The following is a 26,471-nucleotide window of genomic DNA, read 5'->3' on the forward strand; positions in this document are numbered from 1 at the left end:
CAAGCTAGAACTATTCTTTGTGCCCCGTCAGTCCCAGGTCATTGCTGTCCTTGGAAGGCATCTTTCCTTTTCTTTTCCCCTTCAGTCCTATACACTTGGTCTTGGTTAGTCCGCTGAGGACAGCATCCTCAGTCATTGGTCAAAGAAAGAAGGGAAGGGACCAGAGCCAGCATCGGTGAGTTTTCACAAGCTTGGGACTCCCTCACTGTGAGATCTGGGTGGGGCTCTTCAGTCCCTTTTTCCTACTTTCTTGTCTGTGTGATGGGACGCTTCAGTGCCTCCTACCAGCCTCATCCAGACAGGGTTGGCTGTCCACCCAAGGGTCATCCCACTAGCACCACCTACTCTTCCTTGCTGGATGATATGCGATTGTGTTTGGATGCTCAGGAAAGTGGTCCCTTCATGGCTCCAGGGGGCACATGTACATGCTTAGGCCACGCATGGTAATTCCAACCCTTGCCAGTGATGGCTTTCAACTTGACAATGGACATATGATGATGCCTTGGTCAAGAGACCAGCTGAAGATGGCGTTTCTGGGAAAGGCGTTTGTCCCTGGTAAAAAAAAGTATCCATGTGGGGAGTTCCCTGGTGGCTCAGTGGTTAGGACTTGCTGCTTTCACTGCCATGGCCTGGGTTCAATACCTGGTTGGGGAACTAAAATCCTGCAAGCAAAATAAATAAATAAATAAAATAAAATCCTGCAAGCCATGCAGCGTGGCCAAAGAAAAGAAAAAGAAAACAAGCTATCCATGTGAAGATACTCTTCTTTTGACTCTAGAGTGAGAGCTACATTGCAGTCTCTGAAGAGAACAGGCTTGCTCTTTGGGATTTACAGGAAAGCATGTTTTGTTCCAAGCTGGAACATGTGGCCTTTATTCAAGTAGGTATACAGAAAAGGTCCTTCATCATGGATGATGCAAGAATCCCTGTAGGAGTTGGGAATTTAAAAAGAGGAAGTTGAGTTAGAAGATCTTTAAACCAGGCCAGGAACAGGTAGAATTGTGTAATAATCTTTCTCTAGTCTTTGCCATGTTATCTTGATGAAATTGGTGTAGTTTAATAGAAAGGGCCAAACTGTTGCCCCATTTTAGCAATCAAATATTTACCCTACCTTCTACTTTCCCTAGACCAAGGATCTCTCTCCCATAAACCTCTCTCTACTCCCTGATACCAAACAATGTCATCTTTTCTGTGGTTGGCCTGCCCTCTGCTGGATTGAGAAGATGGGTTGCAGAAACGTGGACTTCTGGGATGGGCCAGCTCTCCAGAAAGGACATGATCAGGAGACGGGATTTCCTTTGGGTTCATTCTAGGCTATTGGTTCACCAGAAGTTAGGTCTGCGGGGCTGTGACCCAACTCTGAGTGTGGGGTAGTAATCTTCCTAATGAACACAACCGCCTGGTTTAGAGGTTAGAAAATGTGTGTGTTGTATGCCTGTTTGAGTTTCTTTATTCATGTACAGATGAGGAGATGTAAGAGACCTCATTTGTCTAGTGTTAAAAACAAACTTTCTAGACAAATTGATGGTTAGCAATTGTCAAAGCTTATCAACTTGCTAATAAGGGATTAGCAAAATAATAAAGCTTATGCTTTGGGTATAGAAAGGCTGTGGAAACTGATGAATTATGTAGCTTGGATACAGAAGACTTACATAAGCAGCCAGTTTGGGGGAAAACTCCCTAATTAGATAAAGCTTGAAGTTTGGTTACAAACAGTAACAAATGTCATAATCAACTCCCTTGTTACAAAGGAAATGTGGAGAAGGATTTGTGTTGCCAGGGACATTGGCTGTCAGTCAGAGATTAAAAATCCAATGTATCAAAGAAGTGAAGAATGAGGATACATCTATGGCTGCTACCTGTAATCATGAAGTTTCATTTCTCAAGAATGGCTTCTGAGGATCTGATTGCCATGGGTGCATAAGCCACAGACCCTGTAACAAATAATAAGCTCTGACTTGAAACAGGCTACTTTGTACCAGGAATTTTTCTCAAGCAGCAAAAGCAGTGCAGCTAGAATATAGATTGTGTGTGCATGCTCAGTCACTCAGTTGTGTCCGACTCTGTGCGACCCTATGGACTGTAGCCTGCCAGGTTCCTCTGTTCATAGTTTACAACCTCCCAAACACCAAACACCTTCCCACACACCTTTTTTCCTTTAGTTTAGAGGAATTTTTTTTCCTGAAATTAGCATGATCAGAGATTGAATTTTTCCACACGTTAATTTTTCAGATAAGTGACATTTGTGTACTGTAACTTTTCGTCTTGAAAACTAAAAAAAAAAAAAAGATCTAATTTTTACATGTTTATGAAAAAGGAATTTTAACGATGTAGAATAATGAAAAGAAAATACTATTTGTCCAGATCTCGTTACCCAGATGATGTTAGGTGAATAACATCCAAAGAACCTTTATGTATGCATATAATAGCAGACTGGGTAGATAGGTAGGTAGAATAGGCTCATGAAACTCTTTTTGAAAATCTTGAGTCTAGATATGTTTTGGAGTTTGGAATTTTTATATTTTGGTAAGATAATATGGTGTATATATACTGTATATCTTATATCTCCCAGCAGGATCTAAGTGATACATAATTTAGTATATTAACACTTCTGCATAAGAATGTTCACACTAAAAGATTTTTAAAAGACTGCAAATAGCCTCACTTAAATTCAGGACAGATTTTGCTGCTAAATGACTTATAAAGTATATAAAACATTCAATTTTCACAGTTTTTTAAATTTCAGAATTACAGATAAGGAATTGTGGACCTGTGTTTTCATAAATGGGATGATACGACATATGCTATTTTTTAGAGAAAAAGTAATCAATTTAATTGTACCTATAATTGACAGAATAAATAGAAACTGAAGTGAAACCAAAGGAATTGCCGTACTTCACATAAATGTTTCTTTATTACAAAAGATATTATTTTCTAAAATATCTTTCCAAGGTTAAAAGATGAGAGTAAGGAAAATAATAAGAGATTGGAGTCATTCTCTTGGTTGGAATAATTTCTGGCAGCGATCTTCTCAACATGTTTGAGTACTATTAGGCTTACGGCCATCCAAATATTCTGTAACTTTTTCTTTAGTATCGTGAAATTCAAATAACATAATCTACTCATATAGATATTGAAAATATTAATATAAAGCCTAATATGTAGGAAAATAAAAATAAATTAATTTGTTATAAAATATAGTTATATGGATTTCAATATTTAAATCCTTGGGCATTACTACTAAAGACATAATGAAGCAGTGAGATGCTTGCTGTGTGTATAATTAACAAGTTTAGATTTAATATAAATTATAAGAAGAGAAGCCATTCCATTCAAAATGATAGCAGAGGTGTGATGGACACTAGACCAAAACTTGGTATTAAGTAATTATATTGCCGTACACCTGAAACTGACAAAACATTGTAAATCAATAAAAAATGTTTAAAGTAATTATAGAGAAGACTTATTTGTATAAGCAAAATAGAGAAGTAAACTTAATGCAAGTAAGAATAACCTGTTAAGTACTAGGTAGAGAAAATGAAGGCATACGCTAATTGTTGAAAATGAGTAGTGTCTTCTTTTCAAGGAAGCTGTTATAATAATTTTCTATGTTGCATCATGAGATGGGATAGTGAAAAAATGTCAGAAATCATACGCCTATCTCGATGCCTGACTACACGTTGGAACAAATATTTTGACTCTTAAGACCTTTGATCTTGGAGATCTTGGAGACCATGTCTTTCACAAGTTAATGGGAAACTGAGAAGATATGAAAGAAGGAGAAGTATTTAAGAGTTTACAGAGAAGTTGTGTGGCAGACCTTTGGGGAAAGTATCAGATAAGACTGAAAACCGGTAGAAAATCTCCAGATAAATCATTTCAATGTGTAATTTGACAACATAGATTTCTTATCACTGTGCTGCAAATTTTAAAAAATTGTACAGGATGGCAATAAAATATTTTTAAAAGTAATCTTTATGAAATTCATTGATATATCTACATTTCATTTGACTCTACTAATTTAATGATGTATGGTTTCAAGTCTATTAAAAGAAGTCTCAAATCTCCCTTTACACATTTGCATCTGGTTTCATTCTATTTCCAGGAATTGTACCACTGCTGTGAAACCATTTTCAACCAAATACTTAGTTGGAAAAAAAGGCTACAAATAATTTAGGTCTTTCCAAGAAGTGAGTATGCAAATCTGGAGTCTCAAACTTTTCCTAATTAGATTAATTAAACTGTGTTTTGGCTTCAAAATCTTTCATTTGTTTAAACTCAATAAACTTTTCCTGCAAATATTGCCTGATTTGCAATGTATTAATCAGCCCTATCTTTTATTAATTTATTTAGTTTTAATTGGAGGATAATTACTTTACAACATTGTGTTGGTTTCTGTCATACATAAACATGCATCAGCCATAGGTACACATATGAATTCCATAGGTATACATAGAAATTCCAGTTGAGCTATCTCAAATCCTAAAAGTTGATGCTGTGAAAGTGCTGCACTCAATAGGCCAGCAAATTTGGAAAACTCAGCAGCGGCCACAGGACTGGAAAAAGTCAGTTTTCTTTCCAATCCCTAAGAAAGGCAATGCCAAAGAATGTTCAAACTACCGCACAATAGCACTCATCTCACACGCTAGCAAAGTAATGCTCAAAATCCTCCAAGCTAGGCTTCAACAGCACATGAATCAAGAACTTCCAGATGTTCAAGCTGGATTTAGAAAAGGCAGAGGAACCAGAGATCAAATTGCTAACATCCACTGGATCATCAAAAAGCAAGGGAATTCCAGAAAAACATCTACTTCTGCTTTATTGACCATGCCAAAGCCTTTGACTGTGTGGATCACAACAAACTGAAAAATTCTGAAAGAGATGGGAATACCAGACCACCTGACCTGCCTCTTGAGAAATCTGTATGCAGGTCAGGAAACAACAGTTAGAACTGGACATGGAACAGCAGGCTGGTTCCAAATAGGAAAAGGAGTATGTCAAGGCTGTATATTGTCAACCTGCTTATTTTAACTTATATGCAGAGTACATCATGAGAAATGCTGGGCTGGATGAAGCACAAGTTGGAATCAAGATTGGCAGAAGAAATATCAGTAACCTCAGATATGCAGATGACACCACCCTTATGGCAGAAAGTGAAGAAGAACTAAAGAGCCTCTTGATGAACGTGAAAGAGGAGAGTGAAAAAGCTGGCTTAAAACTCAACATTCAGAAAACTAAGATCATGGCATCCAGTCCCATCACTTCAAGGCAAATATATGGGGAAACAATGGAAACAGTGACAGACTTTATTTTCTTAGGCTCCAAAATCACTGCAGATGTTGACTGCAGCCATGAAATTAAAAGACTCTTGCTCCTTGGAAAAGAAGTTATGACCAACCTAGACAGCATATTAAAAAGCAGAGACATTACTTTACTGAGAAAGGTCCATCTAATCAAGGCTATGGTTTTCCCAGTAGTCATGTACAGATGTTAGAGTTGTACCATAAAGAAAGCTGAGGGCTGAAGAATTGATGCTTCTGAACTGCGGTCTTGGAGAAGACTCTTGAGGGTCCCTTGGACTGCAAGGAGACCCAACCAGTCAATCCTAAAGGAACTCAGTCCTTAATATTCATTGGAAGGACTGATGCTGAAGCTGAAGCTCCAATACTTTGGCCACCTGTTTCGAAGAACTGACTCACTGGAGAAGACCTTGATGCTGGCAAAGATTGAAGGCAGAGAAGAAGGGGATGACAGAGGATGAGTTGGTTGGATGGTATCACTGACTCGATGGACATGAGTTTGAGCAAGTTCCGGGAATTGGTGATGGACAAGGAAGCCTGGTGTGCAGCAATCCATGGGGTTGCAAAGAATCAGATACGACTGAGCAACTGAACTGAACTGAACTGATACATATGTCCCCTCTCTCTTGAATCTCCCTCTGACTTTCCACCCCATCCCACCCATCTAGGTTGTCACAGAGCACTGGGTTGAGCTCCCCGAGTCAGACAACAAATTCCCACTAGCTATCTATTATGTTTACGGTAATATATATGATTCTACTGTACTCTCAATTCATCCCACCCTCTCCTTCCTCCACTGTGTCCACAAGTCTGTTCTCTACGTCTGCCAGCCCTATCTTTAAATCTAAACTAACTAAAAATTTAAAAGGCAACATTTGAAAACCAGTCGTTTAAGAACAACTCTTTCTTTAGGGAGAATGAAAAATGCTCTAGACCAGGCGCTTAGGTTCAGACTTCTGAAAGGCCCTCGAAGCTCCGCCCCGCACAGCCCAGCCTGCAGGCCCCGCCCCGCAATGCCCCGCCCCACACGTAGTCCTCGCTCCTCTTCCGTACACACCGCCTCCAGAGCGGGCGTCGACGTCGCCGGAAGTGACATACGTGGGTCGCCGGAGGTGTCGTTGGTGCGTTGCGCGACTGGGCTGAGAGTGGAGTGGGGCCTGCGCCCGGAAAGACAACGCTATGTCGATCGAAATCGAGTCCTCAGAGTGAGTCTCGTGGTGTCGGATGTTCGCGAAGTGGCCGGGCCGGGAGTCGATGAGTTGAGGGGTGGACGCTGCTCGAGGGAGGCGTCCGAGAGGTTGGGCAGTGGAGGGGTATTTACTTCCCCACAAAGAAGCTTCTGGGATCTGACTGCTTCAGAGGCGGGCCCACAAAAGTAGCGAACGGAAAGCCCAAAGCCCGGTGGAAGGCGGCGCGGGGCTAGGGGTAGGACGTGCCCGCAAAACCTGAGTTCTAGCCCTCGCCGACTCCTGATGCGCCCTGAGACTGAGCAGATTAGCCATCCAGTCAGGACTCCGGTCTCATCTGCACAGGGGGCCGCACTCTTAACCTGCCCTCTCTTCCTGCCCTCTTGAGCACGGTGGTTTGGTGTGCTTACACGGCCCTCTGGTTTCTTCTGCCTAGCTCTTAATCGGGTATTGTCACCGGTTGCCCACCCTTCTAGCCTGTGTCGGCGCCTGGGGGCTGCTTTTCATCACAGTCTCGGTTCCTAGTACGTCGTAGAGGCTCAATAATTGTCTTTGGAATGAAAGAACGACTAGCTGTTTTATCCGGTTCCGTGTGGCGCTGAATTTTGGTTGGCCAGTGAGCTTTGTGTAGCCCCAAGGGAGGGACAGAATGTGGAAATTGGGCCAGGAGAATGATAGATTTGGGGGAGAGGGGTACTAATGAGTGACTGAAGAAAGTCTTCGGTGAACTTCTCCAGGACTCCATCCTCTACTTGCTCTTGCCAACGCTTAATAATTAAATCGGCAGACTTAACATGAGTTAAGGGAGATGACTTGTCCTCAAGATCCGCCATAGGAGGAAGGGAGGTTTATTCATTCAGGAAATATTGAAGTCTGCTGTGTACCTGCTCTAGACCCTGGGAATATGGTAGTGAATGAAGCAGACCAAAGTCCTTGCCCTTATAGAAAGAGGAAGGAAAACAGCAGACAAAAGCAGTAAGTAAAATAGGTTTACAGATGGTGGTAAGTGTTGTGGAGAAAAGTGAAACAAGGGTGATGGAGAGTGCTGGGGATGAAGACAACTAGGAGCTGGCAGGAATTGGAAAGGATTCCATGCTTCAGGCCCTGAATTAAAAGTGAGAACAGATCATTCTCCCAGCCCTGAGCTGCTGAATGTTTTTTTATTATCAATAATTGCTGTGTTAAATATTTTCTCTGCTAGTCACACTGTAAGCAGTGTCATCTTCTCTTTGATCAGCCCTACAGACTGATCTGTATACCCTACAGAGTAGGTATTTTTCTTAACAGATGAGGAAATAGGCAAAGAGACCTTAACTGACTTGTCCAAAGTCACAGTAAGTGCAGAGGTCTGATTCAAATCCCAATCTATCTCCAAAACTTTTAACTCTTACGTATTACACAAAGAAGAAAGTGAATTTGATTTTGGCTGTAGCAAATAGGAGTTCTTTGCAAGCATGGTGTCTCATTGTGGGAGTGTAAATGGAAGTGTGCTGTGGGAAACTGTGGCGCTGGAACAGCAGGATCCAAGCTGGGGTCTCTTAACAGGCCCATGAGAGAAAAGACCACTGTGAGTAGCAGTATTCAGTTCCCTTCTGCAAGAACTATTTTTAAGAAGAGGGGGTTTGCTTTCTTATCTGGGCTATTGGAAGGACTGATGCTGAAGCTCCACTACTTTGGCCACCTGTTGCAAAGAGCCGACTCATTAGAAAAGACCCTGGTGCTGAGAAGGATTGAAGGCAGGAGGTGAAAGGGATGAGAGAGGATGAAGTGGTTGGATGGCATCACTGGCTCAATGGGCATGAGTTTGAGCAAGCTCCAGGAGAATTATGAAAGACAGGGAAGCCTGGCTTGCTGCAGTCCACGGGTTCACAAAGAGTCAGACACAACTGAGTGACTGAACAACAACAATATATGTTCACATGCCACCCTGCCAGTTTGAATCTTCCTTTTTCCACTTAGCTCTGTTTCCTGGCCAAATCCTCATCTGTAAAATGGACATAAGAGTAAATGCCATCCTCATAGGGTTGTTTTGAGGAGTAACTGAGTCAAAAATGCTTAGAACAGTACCTGATATATTGTGAACACTGGTCAAGTAAACATTGGTCATTGTGTTTTGATTATTATTTCTTTCCCGGGAAAGAGAACAGACTAAATTCCATTCTGAAATCTCTTCCAATCTGGACAGTGTGACCCCTGATGCTCGTGCTGTCCAGTAGAAATATGCATGAGCCATATGTGTACTTCTAAGGCAAGAGAAGAACAGTGTAATACAGCAATGTACATGAACTTTTACTGTCTATATAAAAAATTATTCACCAGACTCCTTAATACTAAGCCAAAGACCAAGAAATTTTAATTGTATATATTTAACTATAAATGACTTGTAAATTTTCTGAATGCTGAAATGCTGAAAATTGTTGCTTGTTCTCTCAATATTTGGAGATTGTCTGGGTCCTCTTTCCCTTGGGAAAGTGTATCCACATGTTTTTATTTCACTTGTCCTGAAATTTTAGTAATAATGGCAGTGGGTAGGTGTTATTTTTGTGAGGACACAAAGCTTTGTTTTGAATTTACATCTAATATAGCTCTACTTATTTGTGTTCAACAAATCCCTGTTAAAAAGGTCTCAATTCATATTTTTTTGCTGTCATTTAAAAATGGACCAAACCATCCAGTCATTTAGAGTATTCTGTGTCAGCGAGTAGACTAGGTTTAAAATATTTTCCTAAAGTGTGCAACAGTGGAATCATATGAGTTAACAAGAAACTTGGCATAATAAAAAGATCTCTGACCTTGCTAGTGTGAGAGTCTTCTTGGTACTATCTTGCTTTCTGACTGAGAGCCACGGGACAAGTTATTTCCCCTCACTGAACCCCAGTTCTATGTACGGGTTCGAAGTAGGAACTGGGTGATCCCCAGGGTCTTCTGTAACTCAGATTCTATGATGTGGGGGGTGGGGGAGGGAAGGTTTTACTCACATGATAAATGGAAAGCGGGTAGTGAAAGGAGGATGGCTGCAGAGAAAAATAAACTGGGCCTAGTTTTGTGGCATCTTTGGTGAGTGAGGATCCCTGAGCTGAATGACATGCTTGTTTCTTTCAGTGTGATCCGGCTCATTATGCAGTACCTCAAGGAGAACAGTCTACATCGGGCGCTAGCTACCTTGCAGGAAGAGACGACTGTGTCTCTGAATACAGTGGACAGCATTGAGAGTTTTGTGGCTGACATTAATAGTGGCCATTGGGATACTGTTTTACAGGCTATACAGTCTCTGAAATTGCCAGACAAAACCCTTATTGACCTCTATGAACAGGTAAGAGTGGGGATGATGCTGATTCCTGGACCTGGGTTTATTGTGGGCCTCCCTGACCAGAGAGCATCCATAAGCATTTCTGCAAGTGTTTTGGGCTGTGACAGCCCTTAAAATTTACTCTCGAAGCTTGAGTGTTACTCTGTTTTTTTTTTTTAATCTTTATTTTATTTATTATTTATTTATTTGGCTGCACCGAGTCTTAGTTGCAGCATGTGGGATCTAGTTCCCTGATCAGGGATCAAACCAGGGCCCCCTGCATTGGGAGCGTGGAATCTCAGCCACTGGACCAACAGAGAAGTCCCCACTACTCCGTATTTTTATCTCTCTTGGAAATTGGTATTATTTCTCAAGTAACCATTAAATGATCTATTCTAACATCAATCATTCATACACCAAATAGTGTACTGAACTTTAGTTCTGACACTAACCACCACTAACCAACCACTAACTTGTTGGTGTAGACCCCACAAGTTAAGGGCTCAGTCCTCTATAGGACTGTCTTTATTTCACACACCAGCAATACTTTGATGTCTTGGGCCACCCACACTTCTGACCAACTGGCCACAAACTTAAGGGTCCTCATGACCCACTCAGAATTGATATTTTAGTAGAATGACGCAGAACTCAGAAAAGTGACATAGTGATGATGGCAGTTTTATTATCAAGGGAAGAGATCATTACCAGCCAAATAGAGAGACATGTAGGGTAAGGTTTGGGAGGGTACTGAACCACAGTTTCCAGTGCCTTCTACCCATGGAGTTAGAGTTAGTCTGTCGCCTGGCATTGAAGTATTCATCAACCAGGAAGCTTCATAATTTTTCATTCAACCTCCAGTTCTTTTTTTTTTTTTTCAACCTCCAGTTCTTTGACTCTCTTTGGGGTTGGGCTAGTTCAAAGCATCAACAACCCTCAAATCATGTGGTTGGTCCTAGTGGTAACCAGCCCCTATCCTGAGCCGTCTCCATAGCGCTAACTAGGTGTGATGCAGAGGGCTCATGAATAACAAGGGTATTTATTAGTGGGGAGATTCCAAGGTTTTTAGAAGTTCTATGCCAGGAAACCAGTACATAGATCATAAAATTGTTTAACTGTACAATAGAGCTGAGTAGACTTTCTGGAAATAAGAATGTTGTGTGATTTGAAGTGAAAATAGGGAAATGGGTTTGTTTCTTTACAATCCATGTGGGTTTAGTAATACCCTAAAGAAAATTTTGGTAACTGAAGGACAGTTTCTCTGGAGCTCATGGATATATTTCCATCTTTTTAGTTTTTTTTAGCATCTTACATTTGGAATAAGAGACCTGAGAGGAGGGGAGATTGGTAGATAAAAAGGACGGATGGAAGTTATTATTGTATAACTACTTTAGTTGTCTGCGTGAAATTGCCTATGGAGAGGGAAAAGGGCATTTCCTGGTTTGTGATTTGGAAATCACTTTGGCAGACCATTTCTGTGTTGGAAATTGTACTGAAAAAACGAGTTAAGAGAATGCATTGAAACCGCCGCTTTCTTTCAATTTTACAGGTTGTTTTGGAATTGATAGAGCTCCGAGAATTGGGTGCCGCCAGATCTCTTCTGAGACAGACTGACCCCATGATCATGTTAAAACAAACACAGCCAGAGCGGTATATTCATCTGGAAAACCTCTTGGCCAGGTCTTATTTCGATCCTCGAGAGGTAAGACTGATAATGAAAAGAAACTGCTGTTAACTTTGAAAACGTGCAATAATGTGATATTTTTTCAAACCATGTTATTGGATACTTTTTATAATTTGTTTTAATTTTTACAATGATACTTTTTTGTTTATTTACATTGGTTGGAATTTGCATATATTAAAGAGGGTAGTCTTGTTCATTTTCTGAGTACTTGAGGGCCTTCTCTTTTGCACACACCGCATCATATAGGATTATGTGTTCATTAGTAAAAAAGCAGAAAGTTTATTCTTGTGTTATTTCTATTATTAGCCTAAGTATCTGCCCAGAAGCACTGCTCTACTGTTGGTGTGTTCACTGTGCATTTGTGTCCTTAGCTCTTAACAACTGCAGTTTCCTTTTAGTTCTTTTATTTCTTAAAAGCTTATGTTTCTGCTTCTCAGCTGCTTATGCTCCTGGTAGAGCATTATGATTGATACCATTCTTCAAAACTCTTAGATATAGTTTCATTCTTTCTCAGCCAGCCTTTTACCAGAAGCTTTTCTAAATAGGAGGAAGAAGAATTTAATAGGCCCTGAGTAATGGAAAGTTAGAGTAAACTCAAGGAAACCATGAGGATAAAAGAAGGAGTTTAGAGTGCCAGGACAGAATTTAAGTTAGAGTTGTTTAAGAACTTCTGGGAAGTCATTTGACTGAAAGAAATTATTAAAGATTATAAAAGAATGCTTGGCTTTGCAGATTTTTTAAAAACTGGAAAAACAACTCTGACTTTTACATAGTTTATTATTATTGACGTATACTTATTACTATGAGACTCTTTGACATATATTTGGGCTTCCCTGGTGGCTCAGAAGGTAAAGTGTCTGCCTGCAATGCGGGAGACCTGGGTTCGATCCCTGGGTTGGGAAGATCCCCTGGAGAAGGAAATGGCAACCCACTCCAGTATTCTTGCCTGGAAAATCCCATGGATGGAGGAGCCTGGTAGGCCACAGCTCATGGGGTCGCAAAGAGTCGGACACGACTGAGTGACTTTGCTTGCTTGACATATATTTATTATTTACTATTTTGAGGCTCTTTTCAGAACTAACTGTGGATTGGCTAACCTCAGTTCTGTCTCAGCTCATGCTTTTGAAATGCAAGTGGGTAGAATTGAGACATCATTTTAAAAAACTAATTAATTTGATTAATCCTCTGTTTAACTGGGTAGTTTCTTTTTATCTTTTGTGTTTTGAATGTTTCTGCTTCGTTACTGTTGCTCTTTTTCAAAAAATAAGCACATTTATATCTTTTTCCATTTCTTGGAAATGATGCTATGCCCCTCTCCTTTTTCAGGCATATCCCGATGGCAGTAGCAAAGAGAAGAGAAGAGCAGCCATTGCCCAGGCCTTAGCTGGGGAAGTCAGCGTGGTGCCTCCATCTCGTCTCATGGCATTGCTGGGTCAGGTAATTAGTCTTTGGAACTGAAATTCCTGTGGACTCCTGGTAATGTTTCTTGTGTATAAACTCTTATGTATGAGCTAAAGAAATTAACCTAAGAACTGGGAACTACCTATAGAACTGCTTGTACCAACAGCTGTGCCGTGCCACATTCGTCCTTCCTAGGAGTGGTAGTGCAGATTAGTGGTTACGGGTGTACACTCTGGAGACGGATTTAGAGTAACAATAAAATTGATTGTCCTATCTTGACATTGTTGATCATCGAGTCAGAACACCGGAAGAAATATTTGCCATAGTTAGAATCTGAGCTCTCTCACTTACCGGCTGCGGTATTGGACACACTGCCTAACTGTTTTGATCCCATTTACTCATCATGGTGTTGTACTAAGGATTAAAGGAGATAAAATGTACTTAAACCAATTGTATATTGACTGGCACCTTGTTAATACTTGGTAAATGGTAGCTGCCAGTGGTGTTTCTTTTTTATTTTTTTAAGCAGTAGTAGTAGTATTAGCATTGTCATTATTATTTATAAAGCTGTCTAGAGTGTTAGATGTTACATAAATAGCAGAGTTACAGGTCATTAATAGAGATGTAAATAGCCTGTTTACACTAAATCTGCATTTTGAAAGGGGCCAAAAAGCTACTGTTAGAGGCTTACAGTGTTTCTGAAATTCAAAAATAAGCTGCTTTATTTCTTAATTTACTTTTTACCTGAGTGATAGATGTGCATAATTTAAGTAGTACCTCAAGGCTTTTACTTCCTTGGTGGCTCAGATGGTAAAGAATATGGTGGGCCACTGTTCATGGGGTCACAAAGAGTCAGATACGACTGCGTGACTAACACTTTGACTTCTCAGGGCTTTTAGTGAGAAAATAGTTCCATCTGCCCTGTTCTACCGTCTTACTTCCCACAACCATTTTTAACTCTTGGCATTTACCTTTGTAGCTGAATATCATGCTTATAATGTCATATTTTGATTTTTTTTAGAAAAAGTTTTAAACATTAACTGTTGGCTTTAGTGGAAGATGATTTCTCTCTTACCTGTTCCCCACAACATGCACACATTCTTCTTTCTCTGGATTTTCAGTATAGTTATATCACAACTTTTGGTTAAATCATTTCAATGTTTATATTATCTTTACATCAATATTGTTTGTAGACAAAAAATAACTATTTAATTTCTTATGTAATTTTGATGATTCTTTGCACTAATTGCTTAATTTCTTTCTTTTGCCTAGTTTTCTGTGTAACTTTTGCTTCTTCATCCTGTATCATTCCAATAAGTGTAAAAATTCTCCCTTTCCCCCTGCTTGCTGATATTTTCCCTGAGGCCCTTCTCTCTCTTGTTCTCATGGTTTCCTGCACAGTGATTGTACTGGGAGTTGTTTCATCTTCATACTGAGAGTTCTGGGTCATATTTTTCAGGAACATGTTTTCCTTCTCATAGTTTAGAACCTTGTTTTAATGGAGTACTTCTGGTAACTTCCTAAGAAAGGGTACACAGAGGTAAGTTTTTGAGTGTTTGCTTGTGTAAGCAATGTCTCTTACCTCTTTTTTTTTTTGAAGGTTTTGTTTATTCTGAAATACAAGAAAAGTTGTAGGAGTCCTACCACCCAGAGTTTACATATGCATGTTAACAAATTGTTTTGTTTCATAGAATTTGTGCATCTTTTTTAATGTATACATGAAATATTTTTAATGTTAACGTCTTAGAAAAAAAACTCTTTTATACTATAGTTAAGAGGTAGTCACATTCAGAATCTCCACAGAAGATAATATCAGGAGAGGCCATGTGTACATTCATTCTACAAGTATTAAGCACCTGATATGTGCCAGGCATTGTTTAGATACTTATGATATATCCATGAAATAAAGATGTCTTTCTTGGAGGAGTTTATATTCTTGTAGCAAAGATGGACACTAAATAGTAAACAGCATTTAGCAAATTATGGTATGATAGTAATGACTATTGTGCTTAGTCGCTCAGTTGCGTCCAACTCTTTGTGGCCCCATGGACTAGCCCGCCAGGCTCCTCTGTCCATGAGATTCTCCAGGCAAGAATACTGGGTTGCCATGCTCTCCTCCAGATTATCTTCCCAACCCAGGGATCGAATCCAGGTCTCCTGCATTACAGGCAGATTCTTTACTGTCTGAGTCACCAGGGAATCCCAACAGCTATTAGGATAAACTAAGAAACTTAGAGGACATTAAGAGAGGTGAGGCACGGTAAGTACATAGGCAGGTTGCAGATGTTTGTTAAGGGAGAGTGTTCAGTTCAGTTCAGTCCACTTGCTCAGTCGTGTCCAACTCTTTGCAACCCGATGGTCTGCAGCACGCAAGGCCTTCCTATCCATCACCAGCTCCTGGAGTTTACTCAAACTCATGTCCATTGAGTCGGTCGGTGATGCCATTCAACCATCTCATCCTCTGTCATCCCCTTCTCCCGCCCTCAATCTTTCCCAGCATAAGGGTCTTTTCAAATGTCAGTTCTTCACATCAGGTGGCCAAAGTATTGGAGTTTCAGCTTCAGCATCAGTTCTTCAGTGAATATTCAGGACTGATTTCCTTTAGGATGGACTGGTTGGATCTCCTTGCAGTCCAAGGGACGCACAAGTGTCTTCTCCAGCAGCACAGTTCAAAAGCATCAATTCTTCGGCGCACAGCTTTCTTTATAGTCCAGCCCTCACATCCATACATGACCACTGGAAAAACCATAGCTTTGACTAGACAGACCTGTGTTGGCAGAGTAATGACTCTGCTTTTTAATATGCTGTCTAGGTTGGTCATAACTTCTTTTCCAAGGAGCAAGAGTCTTTTAATTTCATGGCTGCAGTCAACATCTGCAGTGATTTTTGGAGCCCCCCAAAATAAAATCTGTCACTGTTTCCATTGTTTCCCCATATATTTGCCATGAAGTGATGGGACCAGATGCCATGATCTTAGTTTTTTGAATGTTGAGTTTTAAGCTAACTTTTTTACGCTCCTCTTTCATTTTCATCAAGAGGCTCTTTAGTTCTTGATTTTCTGCCATAAGGGTGGTGTCATCTGCATATCTGAGGTTACTGATATTTCTTCTGCCAATCTTGATTCCAGCTTGTGCTTTATCCAGCCCAGTGTTTCTCATGATGTACTCTGCATATAAGTTAAATAAGCAGGGTGACAATATACAGCCTTGACATACTCCTTTTCCTATTTGGAACCAGCCTGCTGTTCCATGTCCAGTTCTAACTGTTGTTTCCTGACCTGCATACAGATTTCTCAAGAGACAGGTGAGGTGGTCTGGTATTTCCATTTCTTTAAGAATTTTCCATAGTTTGTTGTGATCCACACAGTCAAAGACTTTGGCATGGTCAATAAAGCAGAAGTAGATATTTTTCTGGAATTCTCTTGCTTTTCGATGATCCAGTGGATGTTGGCAATTTGGTCTCTGGTGCCTCTGCCTTTTCTAAATCCAGCTTAAACATCTGGAAGTTCACGGTTCACATATTGCTGAAGCCTGGCTTGGAGAATTTTGAGCATTGCTTTACTTGTATGTGAGATGAGTGCAATTATGTGGTAGTTTGATCATTTTTTGGCATTGCCTTTCTTAAGGATTGGAAATAAAACTGACCTTTTCCAGTCCTGTGGCCACTGCTTTGTTTTCCAAATTTGCTGGCCTATTGAGTGCAGCACTTTCACAGCATCATCTTTTAGGATTTGAAATAGCTCAACTGGAATTCCATCACCTCCATTAGCTTTGTTAGTAGTGATGTTTCCTAAGGCCCACTTAACTTCCCATTCCAGGATGTCTGGCTCTAGGTGAGTGATCACACCATCGTGATTATCTGGGTCGTGAAGATCTTTTTTGTATAGTTCTTCTGTGTATTCTTACCACCTCTTCTTAATATCTTCTGCTTGTTAGGTGCATACCATTTCTGTCCTTAATTGTGCCCATCTTTGCATGAAGTGTTCCCTTGGTATCTCTAATTTTCTTGAAGAGATCTCTAGTCTTTCTCATTCTTTTGTTTTCCTCTATTTCTTTGCATTGATCGCTGAGGAAGGCTTTCTTATCTCTCCTTGCTATTCTTTGGAACTCTGCATTCAAATGGGTGTATCTTTCCTTTTCTCCTTTGCCTTTTGTTTCTCTTTTCACAGCTATTTGTAAGGCCTCCTCAAACCACCATTTTGCCTTTTTGCATTTCTTTTTCTTGGGGATGGTCTTGATCCCTACCTCCTGTATAATGTCACAAACCTCTGTCCATAGTTCTTCAGGCACTCTGTCTATCAGATCTAATCCCTTGAATCTGCTTGTCACTTCCACTGTATGATCGTAAGGTATTTGATTTAGGTCATACCTGAATGGTCTAGTGGTTTTCCTTATTTTCTTCAATTTAAATCTGAATTTGGCAATAAGGAATGAGCCACAGTCAGCTCCCAGTCTTGTTTTTGCTGACTGTATAGAGCTTCTCTTATCTTTGGCTGCAAAGAATATAATCAATCTGATTTCGGTACCAACCATCTGGTGATGTCCATGTTTAGAGTCTTCTCTTGTGTTGTTGGAAGAGGGTGTTTGCTATGACCAGTATGTTCTCTTGGCAAAACTCTATTAGCCTTTGCCCTGCTTCATTCTGTACTCCAAGGCCAAATTTGCCTGTTACTCCAGGTATTTCTTGACTTCCTACTTTTGCATTCCAGTCCCCTATAATGAAAAGGACATCTTTTTTGGGTGTTAGTTTTACAAGGTCTTAATAGGTCTTCATAGAACCATTCAACTTCAGCTTCTTCAGCATTACTGGTTGGAGCATAGACTTGAACTACTGTGATATTGAATGGTTTGCCTTGGAAATGAACTGAGATCATCTGTCGTTTTTAAGATTGCATCCAAGTACTGCATTTTGGACTCTTTTGTTGACTGTGATGGCTGCTCCATTTCTTCTAAGGGATTCCTGCCCACAGTAGTAGATATAATGGTCATCTGAGCTCTTTTCCTCCCTGGCTGCTTGAAGATCAGCCGCCATCATGAACGACACAGTAACTATCCGGACTAGGAAGTTTATGACCAACTGACTGCTTCAGCGGAAACGAATGGTCATTGATGTTCTTCACCTTGGAAGAGGCAACAGTACCTAAAACAGAAATTCGGGAAAAACTGGCCAAAATGTACAAGACCACACCAGATGTCATCTTTGTATTTGGATTCAGAACCCATTTTGGTGGTGGCAAGACAACTGGCTTCGGCATGACTTACGACTCCTTGGATTACGCGAAGAGCGAGCCCAAACACAGGCTTGCAAGGCATGGCCTGTATGAGAAGAAAAAGACCTTAAGAAAACAGCAAAAGGAACGCAAGAACAGAATGAAGAAAGGCAGGGAACTGCAAAGGCCAGTGTTGGTGCTGGCAAAAAGTGAGCTGAAGATTGGACAACAGAAGGAGTAAAGATTCTGCAGTGACTGTATCTGTGGTGATTGTGCAGATTTTTCATGAAAGAGAGAGTAAACTAAGACCTTTTACATGTCAAAAAAAAAAAGTCATCTGAATTAAATTCACCCATTCCAGTCCATTTTAGTTTGCTGATTCCTAAAATGTTGACATTCACTCTTTCCATCTTCTGTTTGACCACTTCCAATTTGCCTTGATTCATGAACCTAGCATGCCAGGTTCCTATGCAGTATTGCTCTTTACAGCATTGAACTTTACTTCCATTATCAGTCCCATCCACAACTTGGTGGTATTTTTGCTTTAGTTCCGTCTCTTCATTCTTTCTGGAGTTATTTCTCTACTGATCTCCAGTAGCATATTGGGCACCTACCGACCTGGGGAGTTCATCTGTCCTATCTTTTTGCCTTTTCATACTGTTCATGGGGTTCTCAAGGCAAGAATACTGAAGTGGTTTGCCATTTCCTTTTCAGTTCTTGTCAGAACTCTCCACCATACCCATCCATCTTGGGTGGCCCTACATGGCATGGCTCCTGGTTTCATTGAGTTAGATAAACCTGTGGTCCATGTGATCAGATTGGTTAGTTTTCTGTGATTGTGGTTTTCAGTCTGTCTGCCTTCTGATGGAGAAGGATAAGAGGCTTATGGAAGCTTCCTGGTGGGAGAGACTGACTGAGGGGGAAACTGGGTCTTGTTCTGATGGGTGGGGCCATGCTCAGTAAATCTTTAATCCAATTTTCTGTTGATGGGTGGGGATGTGTTAAGAAGGCCAGGAACAGAGCCTTAGGGTGATATTTTAAAGAAAGTTATCACTGGTGGGAATGGCATAATTTGATCTGGTGCCCCATACTCTTCCACCATTAATAGGGCTTCCCTCGTGGCTCAGACGGTAAAGCGTCTGTCTGCAATGCAGGAGACCCGGGTTCGATCCCTGTGTTGGGAAGATCCCCTGGAGAAGGAAATGGCAGCCCACTCCAACATTCTTGCCTGGAAAATCCCATGGACCGCGGAGCCTGGTAGGCTACCGTCCACGGGGTCACAAACAGTCGGACATACCATTAATATAATAGGCTAAATTTCATGCCTAGCTTACAAACTGGGTATGGAGCAAGGGCCTGCTCAGCTTTTTGTTGAGAAATCATGCATAAACTAAAGAAGGGTGGGGATGGGATAATGGGTAAGGTAGTTGGTTCAGTATTCAGTCAGTCTTTAGTTCTTACACATAGAAATCAAGTCCCTACAATAGGGAAACTGGGAGGAGAGTGCCAGTTACTTTGTTCCTGAATTGTTTTTGTTGTTGCTGGTGTGTTAAAGCATAGTTGATTTACATTGATGTGTTATTTTCAGGTTATGGCAAAGTGATGCTGTTTTCTTTTTCTCTCCTTCTCTCCTGCCCTCCCTGTTTCCCCCTCTCTCTCATTCTCTCTCTATGTATTTATATATATGTGTATATACATATATGTATGTGTATATACATATATATAACTGAATATATATAATTTTTAGATTTTTTTCTATTATAGGTCATTATAAGATGAAGATATTAAATACAGTTCTCTGTGCTATACAATGGGTCTCTATTCAAGTTTTTAAACTATTTTCCTCCCTACTGTGTCCCTACTTTCTTTGAGTTCCTTTTTTTCTACCTGTTTGTTTTGGTGCCAGTGTTTAAAAAAAAGCTTCCCTCAGATGTAAGAGTGAAGTACTGAAAAGCTGAAAACTGTGTGGGGAGGGATGGAAGGTGGAGTTTGAGAATTGATAAGATTGACTGAGTGAAGGTCCTCATGTGTCTGTAGATATATTGTCTTGGACTGATCAGCTTTTCCAAAGAGTAGTCTTCTAGTTTCCTGCCTGGGGGTGGAGGTTAGAGAAATCTCCCTGTTCAGCATACAAGCTTGCACTTAATCCCCCTGTTTTCATGAAGCTTCTTACTTACACTCTGCCCCTCAGCTCCGCCTTTTTCCATAACCTGGGATCTCAGCTTTTCCAGAAAATTGACCATGCAGCTTCTCTTGAGGCTTGGACAAGGCAGTCACCTGATGCATAGAGTTGAGATAGGTCCCGGATGCTAATTGCTCTTCATTCAGATTTTATCATTGCCATATGCCCTGCCTTGTCCTTGAGGGGATGTGTGGCTCCTTCAATTCCTAAGCTTTTTTGGAATTTGCAGGGTATTTGGCTTACTGCTTATGGCTTCTTCATCCCCATCTTGTGTAATTAGGTTTCATTTTTATCTGTTCTTCTTGGTTTACAAGCTGGTCCATTCTCTTTGCAGCTTCTTAAATTTAACGTTTTTCTTCTGCTGTTACTTTTTTCATTCTCTCTGCCTTTTGGGGTTATGTACCTTTTTTATTCCTTTATTATTGTCACTTCAGTGGGGTTCCTAGAAAGAGTGGAAATAAACTCATCTTGTCCTCCACATTGAATGGTTAGATTTGAGGAGTGAGTGAGGCTTTCATTCTGGGTTGCCCTTTTAGGATTCTGGCTTCACTGACTTGGTGGAGAATATAAAAAGAAGGGCAAGTTTGTTAGGATGAAGCAGACCATCAGTGTGGGATGTACTAATTTTGAAGTTCCTATGAGACATACAGGTGGAGATGTCCAGTGTATGTACTGGGATTTGTGGCTCTGAACTTCAACTTTGAGGTTTTGGCTATGGCTATAGATTTGGAAATTGCAGTAGTAATTGAAGCCGTATATGAAACTATGACTACCTAGGAAAAGCACGTAGACTAAGAAAAATAAAAATTTGAGAAGAAAGCCATAGGGAACACTTAAAGTCCATACGATGAACAGAGAAGGGAACAACCAGAAAGATGAAAAGGGAAACCAAGAAGAATAGTATTAGAAAAAGTAATAGGAGTTTCAAGCAGATGAGTGGTTATTGTAGTTGAGAGCAGCCAAGATCATGGAGAAGATTAGGGTCACAAAGGAGTCTGGTTTTGGTCATAGGGATATCTGAGATGCGCTTCCAGTGGAAAGATGGGGACAGAAGCTATGTTATAGCAAATTAACTGAGGTGTGAAGACAGCACGTATAGGTGACTTACGAAGCTTGGTAGTTAAAAGGAGGAGATGAAGGTGATGTAGAAGGAAGAGGGCCATAGTAGCTGAAGAGCAGAGGGCAAGAGAGGGGTTTTTGTTTTTTCCTTTAAAAGATGGGAGTGCTTTGAAACTGCAAGGTAAAGAGTGCAGAGAGTACCCATTGATTGGAGATAAGTCCTCTGGTCATTACAGTAAAATATGAAAAATAAGCAAAATATGGATTTTGAAAAGAAAATAGAACAGTATTTAGAAACAATATAGTGATCATAGAATTAATTTGAAAATTTAGTAAATTTGTGAGATATAAAACATACAGAAGTTGATTGCATTTCTGTATATCAGCACTAGCCAGTTCAAATATTCAATGAGAACAGAGTTCTTGTTTATACAATATAAAAATTCTAGCCCTAACTTTTGTGAGAAAAAATGATTTTCATTTTTTAAAAAGGCAGAATCCTTTCAAAGCTTCCAGGACAAATACATTTGAGAAGATGATAAAACATTGATTTTCCTGGATAAGACTTGACACTTGATACCAGTTCACAATGGGTTTAGAACTGTATCACAAAAGAATTCTAGTATTCATCTGGAAACATAAACTTAGAGAAGTATATTCATGAAGAAATTTTGGGAAGAAGAATGTTGAACATATTAGCCCTAGAAATAGTGAAGCATTTAACAGAGGTTCGTAGTTTAGATCATTTTGGTAGTCAGCATCCAGTGCAACAGCAGTGCAAGAAATTGACCCTATTATTTATCAGAATTCAGTACGTGGTAATGAGACTGTCACAGAGCCTACGGACAGGAAGAATTACTTAGCGTATGGTGTTGGGGAACCTACTTTAGAATAGAGGAGAAATGTCAGATAAGAGTCTTCCCTCATATTTTATAATCATAATTTCAGATATATATTTTAAGAATATAGATCAACTTAGGTAGTAATATATCAGACTTCCTATTACAGGACTTCCTGTGATTTAGGAAGTAGACACCAAGGTTAAGGTCAACAAATTTCATTACTTGAGAGTTTAACTTAGATGAAACCTTTAAATCTATAATAAATAAATAGATAGATTGGGGGAAAAAATTCTTTTTGGGAAACACGAACAGATACAATATCTTGATCACATTACAAAGCTTACACATTGATAAGAAAAATGTGAGCCAACTGTAGATAAGTGAACAAAGAACATGTGTAAACAGTTAACAGAAGATGTATATGTCGTTAACAAACGTATTAATAGAAGAGGTCAGACTAATCAGAGAATTTACTAAAGTAGGGCATAGTTTTCCACTCATTAGAGTTTTTAGATGACATCCAAAATTATTGAGTTTTGTTGCTTATAACAAAGGGAAAAGAGAATAGTCCCTGTGTAATGTAACATATATTGTTTCATCCCTTCATCAACTCTAGAAATTAGGCTTTTCTCTGGACTTTTGGTTGGCAAATTAGGGATTCAGAATAGCTCAGTTGACAAACTAGGGCCGTCTGTCTCCAACGTCCATGGTTTTTCCATTCCCTATAATGCAGTTGTGATTGCTATTGTAGTTGTGTCTTTTTGGGAAAACATTTTGGTAGTGTGTCTAAAGAGCCTTAGCTGTTTGTGTTCTTTTTTCAATTCAGTAATTTCTGTTCTAGGAATCTAATTCTGGGGGAGAATATCCTGATAATAGAAAAAGCCTTACATCCAAGGCTATTCACTGCAACATTATTTAGATGAATGCAAAAATTAGAAGCAATATAAATGTCCATTAATACATTAAATAAGCTATGAAATATCCACTAGTAGAGAATATAATGTTAGAATAGAAAATGTTAGTTATGTTGGTTATGTCATAGCATGATATAATGATAGGTGAAAACAGGGTATAAAATTTTACATAAGGTGTAACTATAGCTATATAAATTAAACATGTTGGGGGAAAATACTAAAAGGTAACATATGAAATGCTAATTGTAGCTGTGTTTGGATGTTGGGAACTATGGGAAATTTTTGTTTTTCAAATTTTATTTATAATAGGAGTCACACCTATTAAGAAAATGGCTGTAGAAACTTGGACCCATTAGCTCTGACAATCCCCTCCCACCCTGAGATCAAGCTCTGATCCTAGAACACACAGAATAGCCCAGGCTGTGTTGTGTTTGGATGGCCAGAGATGGTGAGTCTGGATGACTCACACTTCTGTGAACCTCACCCTTTCAGGCTTTGAGCAATCAGGACCAGGTTTTAAAAGCACCCAAGTGGATTTCTCTTCTCATAGGCATTGAAGTGGCAGCAGCACCAAGGATTGCTTCCTCCTGGCATGACCATAGATCTGTTCAGAGGCAAAGCAGCTGTCAAAGATGTCGAAGAAGAAAAGTTTCCTACACAGCTGAGCAGGCATATTAAGGTAGGAGCCTTGGACTGCCCAGTTGGTAATCACTTGTTGGGGACTCAGCCTGGCCCTGTGCCAGTAGCTTGGACTGGGGAGTAGAAGTCATTCTTCAGCTCTGACAACATTCATGGTTGCTGCTGGTGACCACTGAGGTCCCTTGTGGCCTGGCAGTGGCACACCTCAGCTGCATCACCAAGTGGACATTCATTGGACATTGACCCATCATCCGCCCTTGGACTTTCTCCCAGGAATCCTGCATTTGGAAAAATGCTTTAGCTCTTAGGTTAAACCTGGGACTAAGAACCATGAACTCTCTTATGTAATTTTCCTGTTCAACATTTGTGTTTTTGCCTGCTATATGTTTGGCAAAGGACTAGGCATGGACTGGAAAGTGGGCTTCAGTGGTGTTTGATGAAAATAATTTTATCATCTTAATGGCTGGTTCTTGGCTGGTTCTTGGTGTTTTTTGGTCTAATGAAGTAATTGTTGCAGTTCCGAGAATTTTAATTGTATTTGCTGCTTCACCATCTCCTTTTTATTCCAATTTCTTTTTGGATTTGTGCTCTGATTCAGTTTATAGATTTAAAAATATTTCATAACATCTTTGGCTTAATATTTTGAATTTATCTTTTCTGGATTATATGTTCTGACTTGCATGTAAAGATATTTTTGAGCAGCACTTTTATTTACCTTGGTAAAAGCCTTGCGACAAATAGAAATCTATTAAATTATGCTGCTGGACTAAGATTTTCTATTTTAAACACTTCCTTTTGGGGCATTTAAAATGGGGCATTTAAAATGAGACTCATAATAGAGCTTTTCTCTGTTCTCATCTGTCTAATGTACTGTAGTTTCCATCTGTTAATGGAAACATCAGTGCTGATAAATGCTCCGGATACATTTCCCAAGCAGCTTGTCGGCTCTAATTAGTTCTCTTTGAGTTAGTCAGTCACACATTATCACTTGTTCAGATTAAGGTCATGAGAAGAAACAGTGATAAAAAATTTGTTTAAAAAACAATGAAGGAAAACAGCCATTTATTTTGAAAAATTGATTTATTTTCCCCCAGATTACAAAAAAATAGGAACATATGCCATATTAAGTTAGTGTGAAAATCATGTTAACAGTGGCTGATTCTGGTAAAAACTTACTGTTTGAGTTAACAGGATTATTTGTTCTAAGTCCTTTGCTAAAATAGTTTTTTTTCTTTTTCCTTTGGAAATACCAACGTCATTAAAAAAAAAATCAAATTACTTTCAATGGTGAACCTCAATGTTAAACTGGTTGGAGAGAATATATCAAGCATTTCTTTGTGTCTGGGTACAGAAACACCCTTCCAAACTCCATAATATAGGCTGGCTATGACTCTGTGCTAGGGCCGAGCTCTCAAAAGATTAATATGGGAATTGTTTTAAGGCCAGTAGATAAAAATGCATCTGTTTCATTGTTTCATTTGAAACAGTTTGGTCAGAAATCACATGTGGAGTGTGCTCGATTTTCTCCAGATGGTCAGTATCTGGTTACTGGGTCCGTTGATGGATTCATTGAAGTATGGAACTTTACAACTGGAAAAATCAGAAAGGTAAAGTATTTTAAATATATTAATTTTTCTAGTAGGAGAATTATCTGTTACTGTTTTTAAGTTATCTGTTATAGTTGCAATTTAAATTTACTTTTTGAATGCGTAAGATGTACATCTGATAAAACATTTTATAAAACAGAACAGTTATTCAGTAAAGGCTCTTGTTCCCCACTTTTGTCCCTCAGCCAGTCAGTTCCCTTCTTTGGTGCACCCAGAGTTACCAGTTTCTTATGTAATCTTTATGGAATATTCTATGTGTATATGTAAGCAATTGCTTATTGTTTATAGTCTAACCTTTTAGTAGTACTAACTGCATTTCTGTCATCATGAATGAAGTGGAATATCTTTATATGTGAAAAGCCACCAGTATTTCCTAGTCTGTGAACTCTGTTCATATCCTTTGCCCATTTCTCTTTTGGACTACTTCTTACTGATTTGTAGGAGGTCTTTATGGTTTGAGGAAATCAAGCTTGGTAATATGCATTGCAAATATTTTTCATCTTTGACTTTTGTCTTAATGTATGGTTTTGCTTTGTACAGGTAATAGTTTTTTGTATCATCATATTTTATCCATCTTTTCTCCCATGGTTTATTCTAATACTTCTGTGTTTCTTTTTGTGTTTAATTTTTGACCCATCTGGCATTTGATTAGGGTGATAAAATTGGCATAGATCCAGCTTAATTTTCCCAAATAGCTACTTAGTGACTAACCACTGATTTAAAATGTATTTAAATCTTTATGATAGAGTACTAAATTCCACTCCATGTGTAGTGGGTTTATGAGTGGTTTTCACTTTCTACATTGTATATTTCTTTACAGTTTGCCTTTTTTTCTTTTAACCATGAAACAGTCTCACTTTATAATTAGAAAAAATAAAGATACTTCATTATGAACAGTAATGGATGATAAAAGAAAAATAAATATAATAATCAATACATTTTAGGGAAGGTAGCTGACTATGGAAAAATGTTTCTCATGTCATACCGTTAAATAAATTCAGATTTATTAAAGATGTACAATATGAAACTGTAGGGAAATTTGCCGAGAAAGGATTAGTAAGCAAAAGATGTAGGCTGTTATGTTTGTATTTTTTATATTTATTTGAATTGTGTAAAAAAGGTACTCCCAGTGTTATCAGTTGTTCATCAGGATAACGTTCA

General features: G+C 39.4%; 1 protein-coding gene, 1 long non-coding RNA gene and 1 pseudogene across 2 annotated transcripts in view; 2 read left to right on the forward strand and 1 right to left on the reverse strand.

Annotated features, from left to right (window-relative positions):
* Window positions 1–6,354: 6,354 nt before the first annotated feature.
* The window catches only part of SMU1 (SMU1 DNA replication regulator and spliceosomal factor), a 30,269-nt gene continuing 10,152 nt past the window's right edge, over window positions 6,355–26,471 (forward strand). Inside the window, exons 1-6 of the mRNA XM_043927386.1 lie at window positions 6,355–6,505; window positions 9,590–9,800; window positions 11,323–11,475; window positions 12,784–12,894; window positions 23,615–23,743; window positions 25,191–25,310. Coding sequence (XP_043783321.1) covers window positions 6,480–6,505; window positions 9,590–9,800; window positions 11,323–11,475; window positions 12,784–12,894; window positions 23,615–23,743; window positions 25,191–25,310 — 750 coding nt within the window. The 5' untranslated portion in view covers window positions 6,355–6,479. The remainder of the gene's footprint in view (window positions 6,506–9,589; window positions 9,801–11,322; window positions 11,476–12,783; window positions 12,895–23,614; window positions 23,744–25,190; window positions 25,311–26,471) is intronic.
* LOC122709976 lies at window positions 16,737–26,225 on the reverse strand. Its single transcript, XR_006345790.1, has 3 exons — window positions 26,105–26,225; window positions 20,653–20,663; window positions 16,737–16,749 (listed from the first exon to the last, which is right to left on the reverse strand). It is a non-coding gene; the product is annotated as an uncharacterized LOC122709976 (long non-coding RNA).
* Window positions 17,745–18,485, forward strand: LOC122709975 (annotated as a pseudogene).

Source organism: Cervus elaphus, chromosome 16 (assembly GCF_910594005.1).
Source record: "Cervus elaphus chromosome 16, mCerEla1.1, whole genome shotgun sequence".
Lineage (NCBI taxonomy): Eukaryota > Metazoa > Chordata > Mammalia > Artiodactyla > Cervidae > Cervus > Cervus elaphus.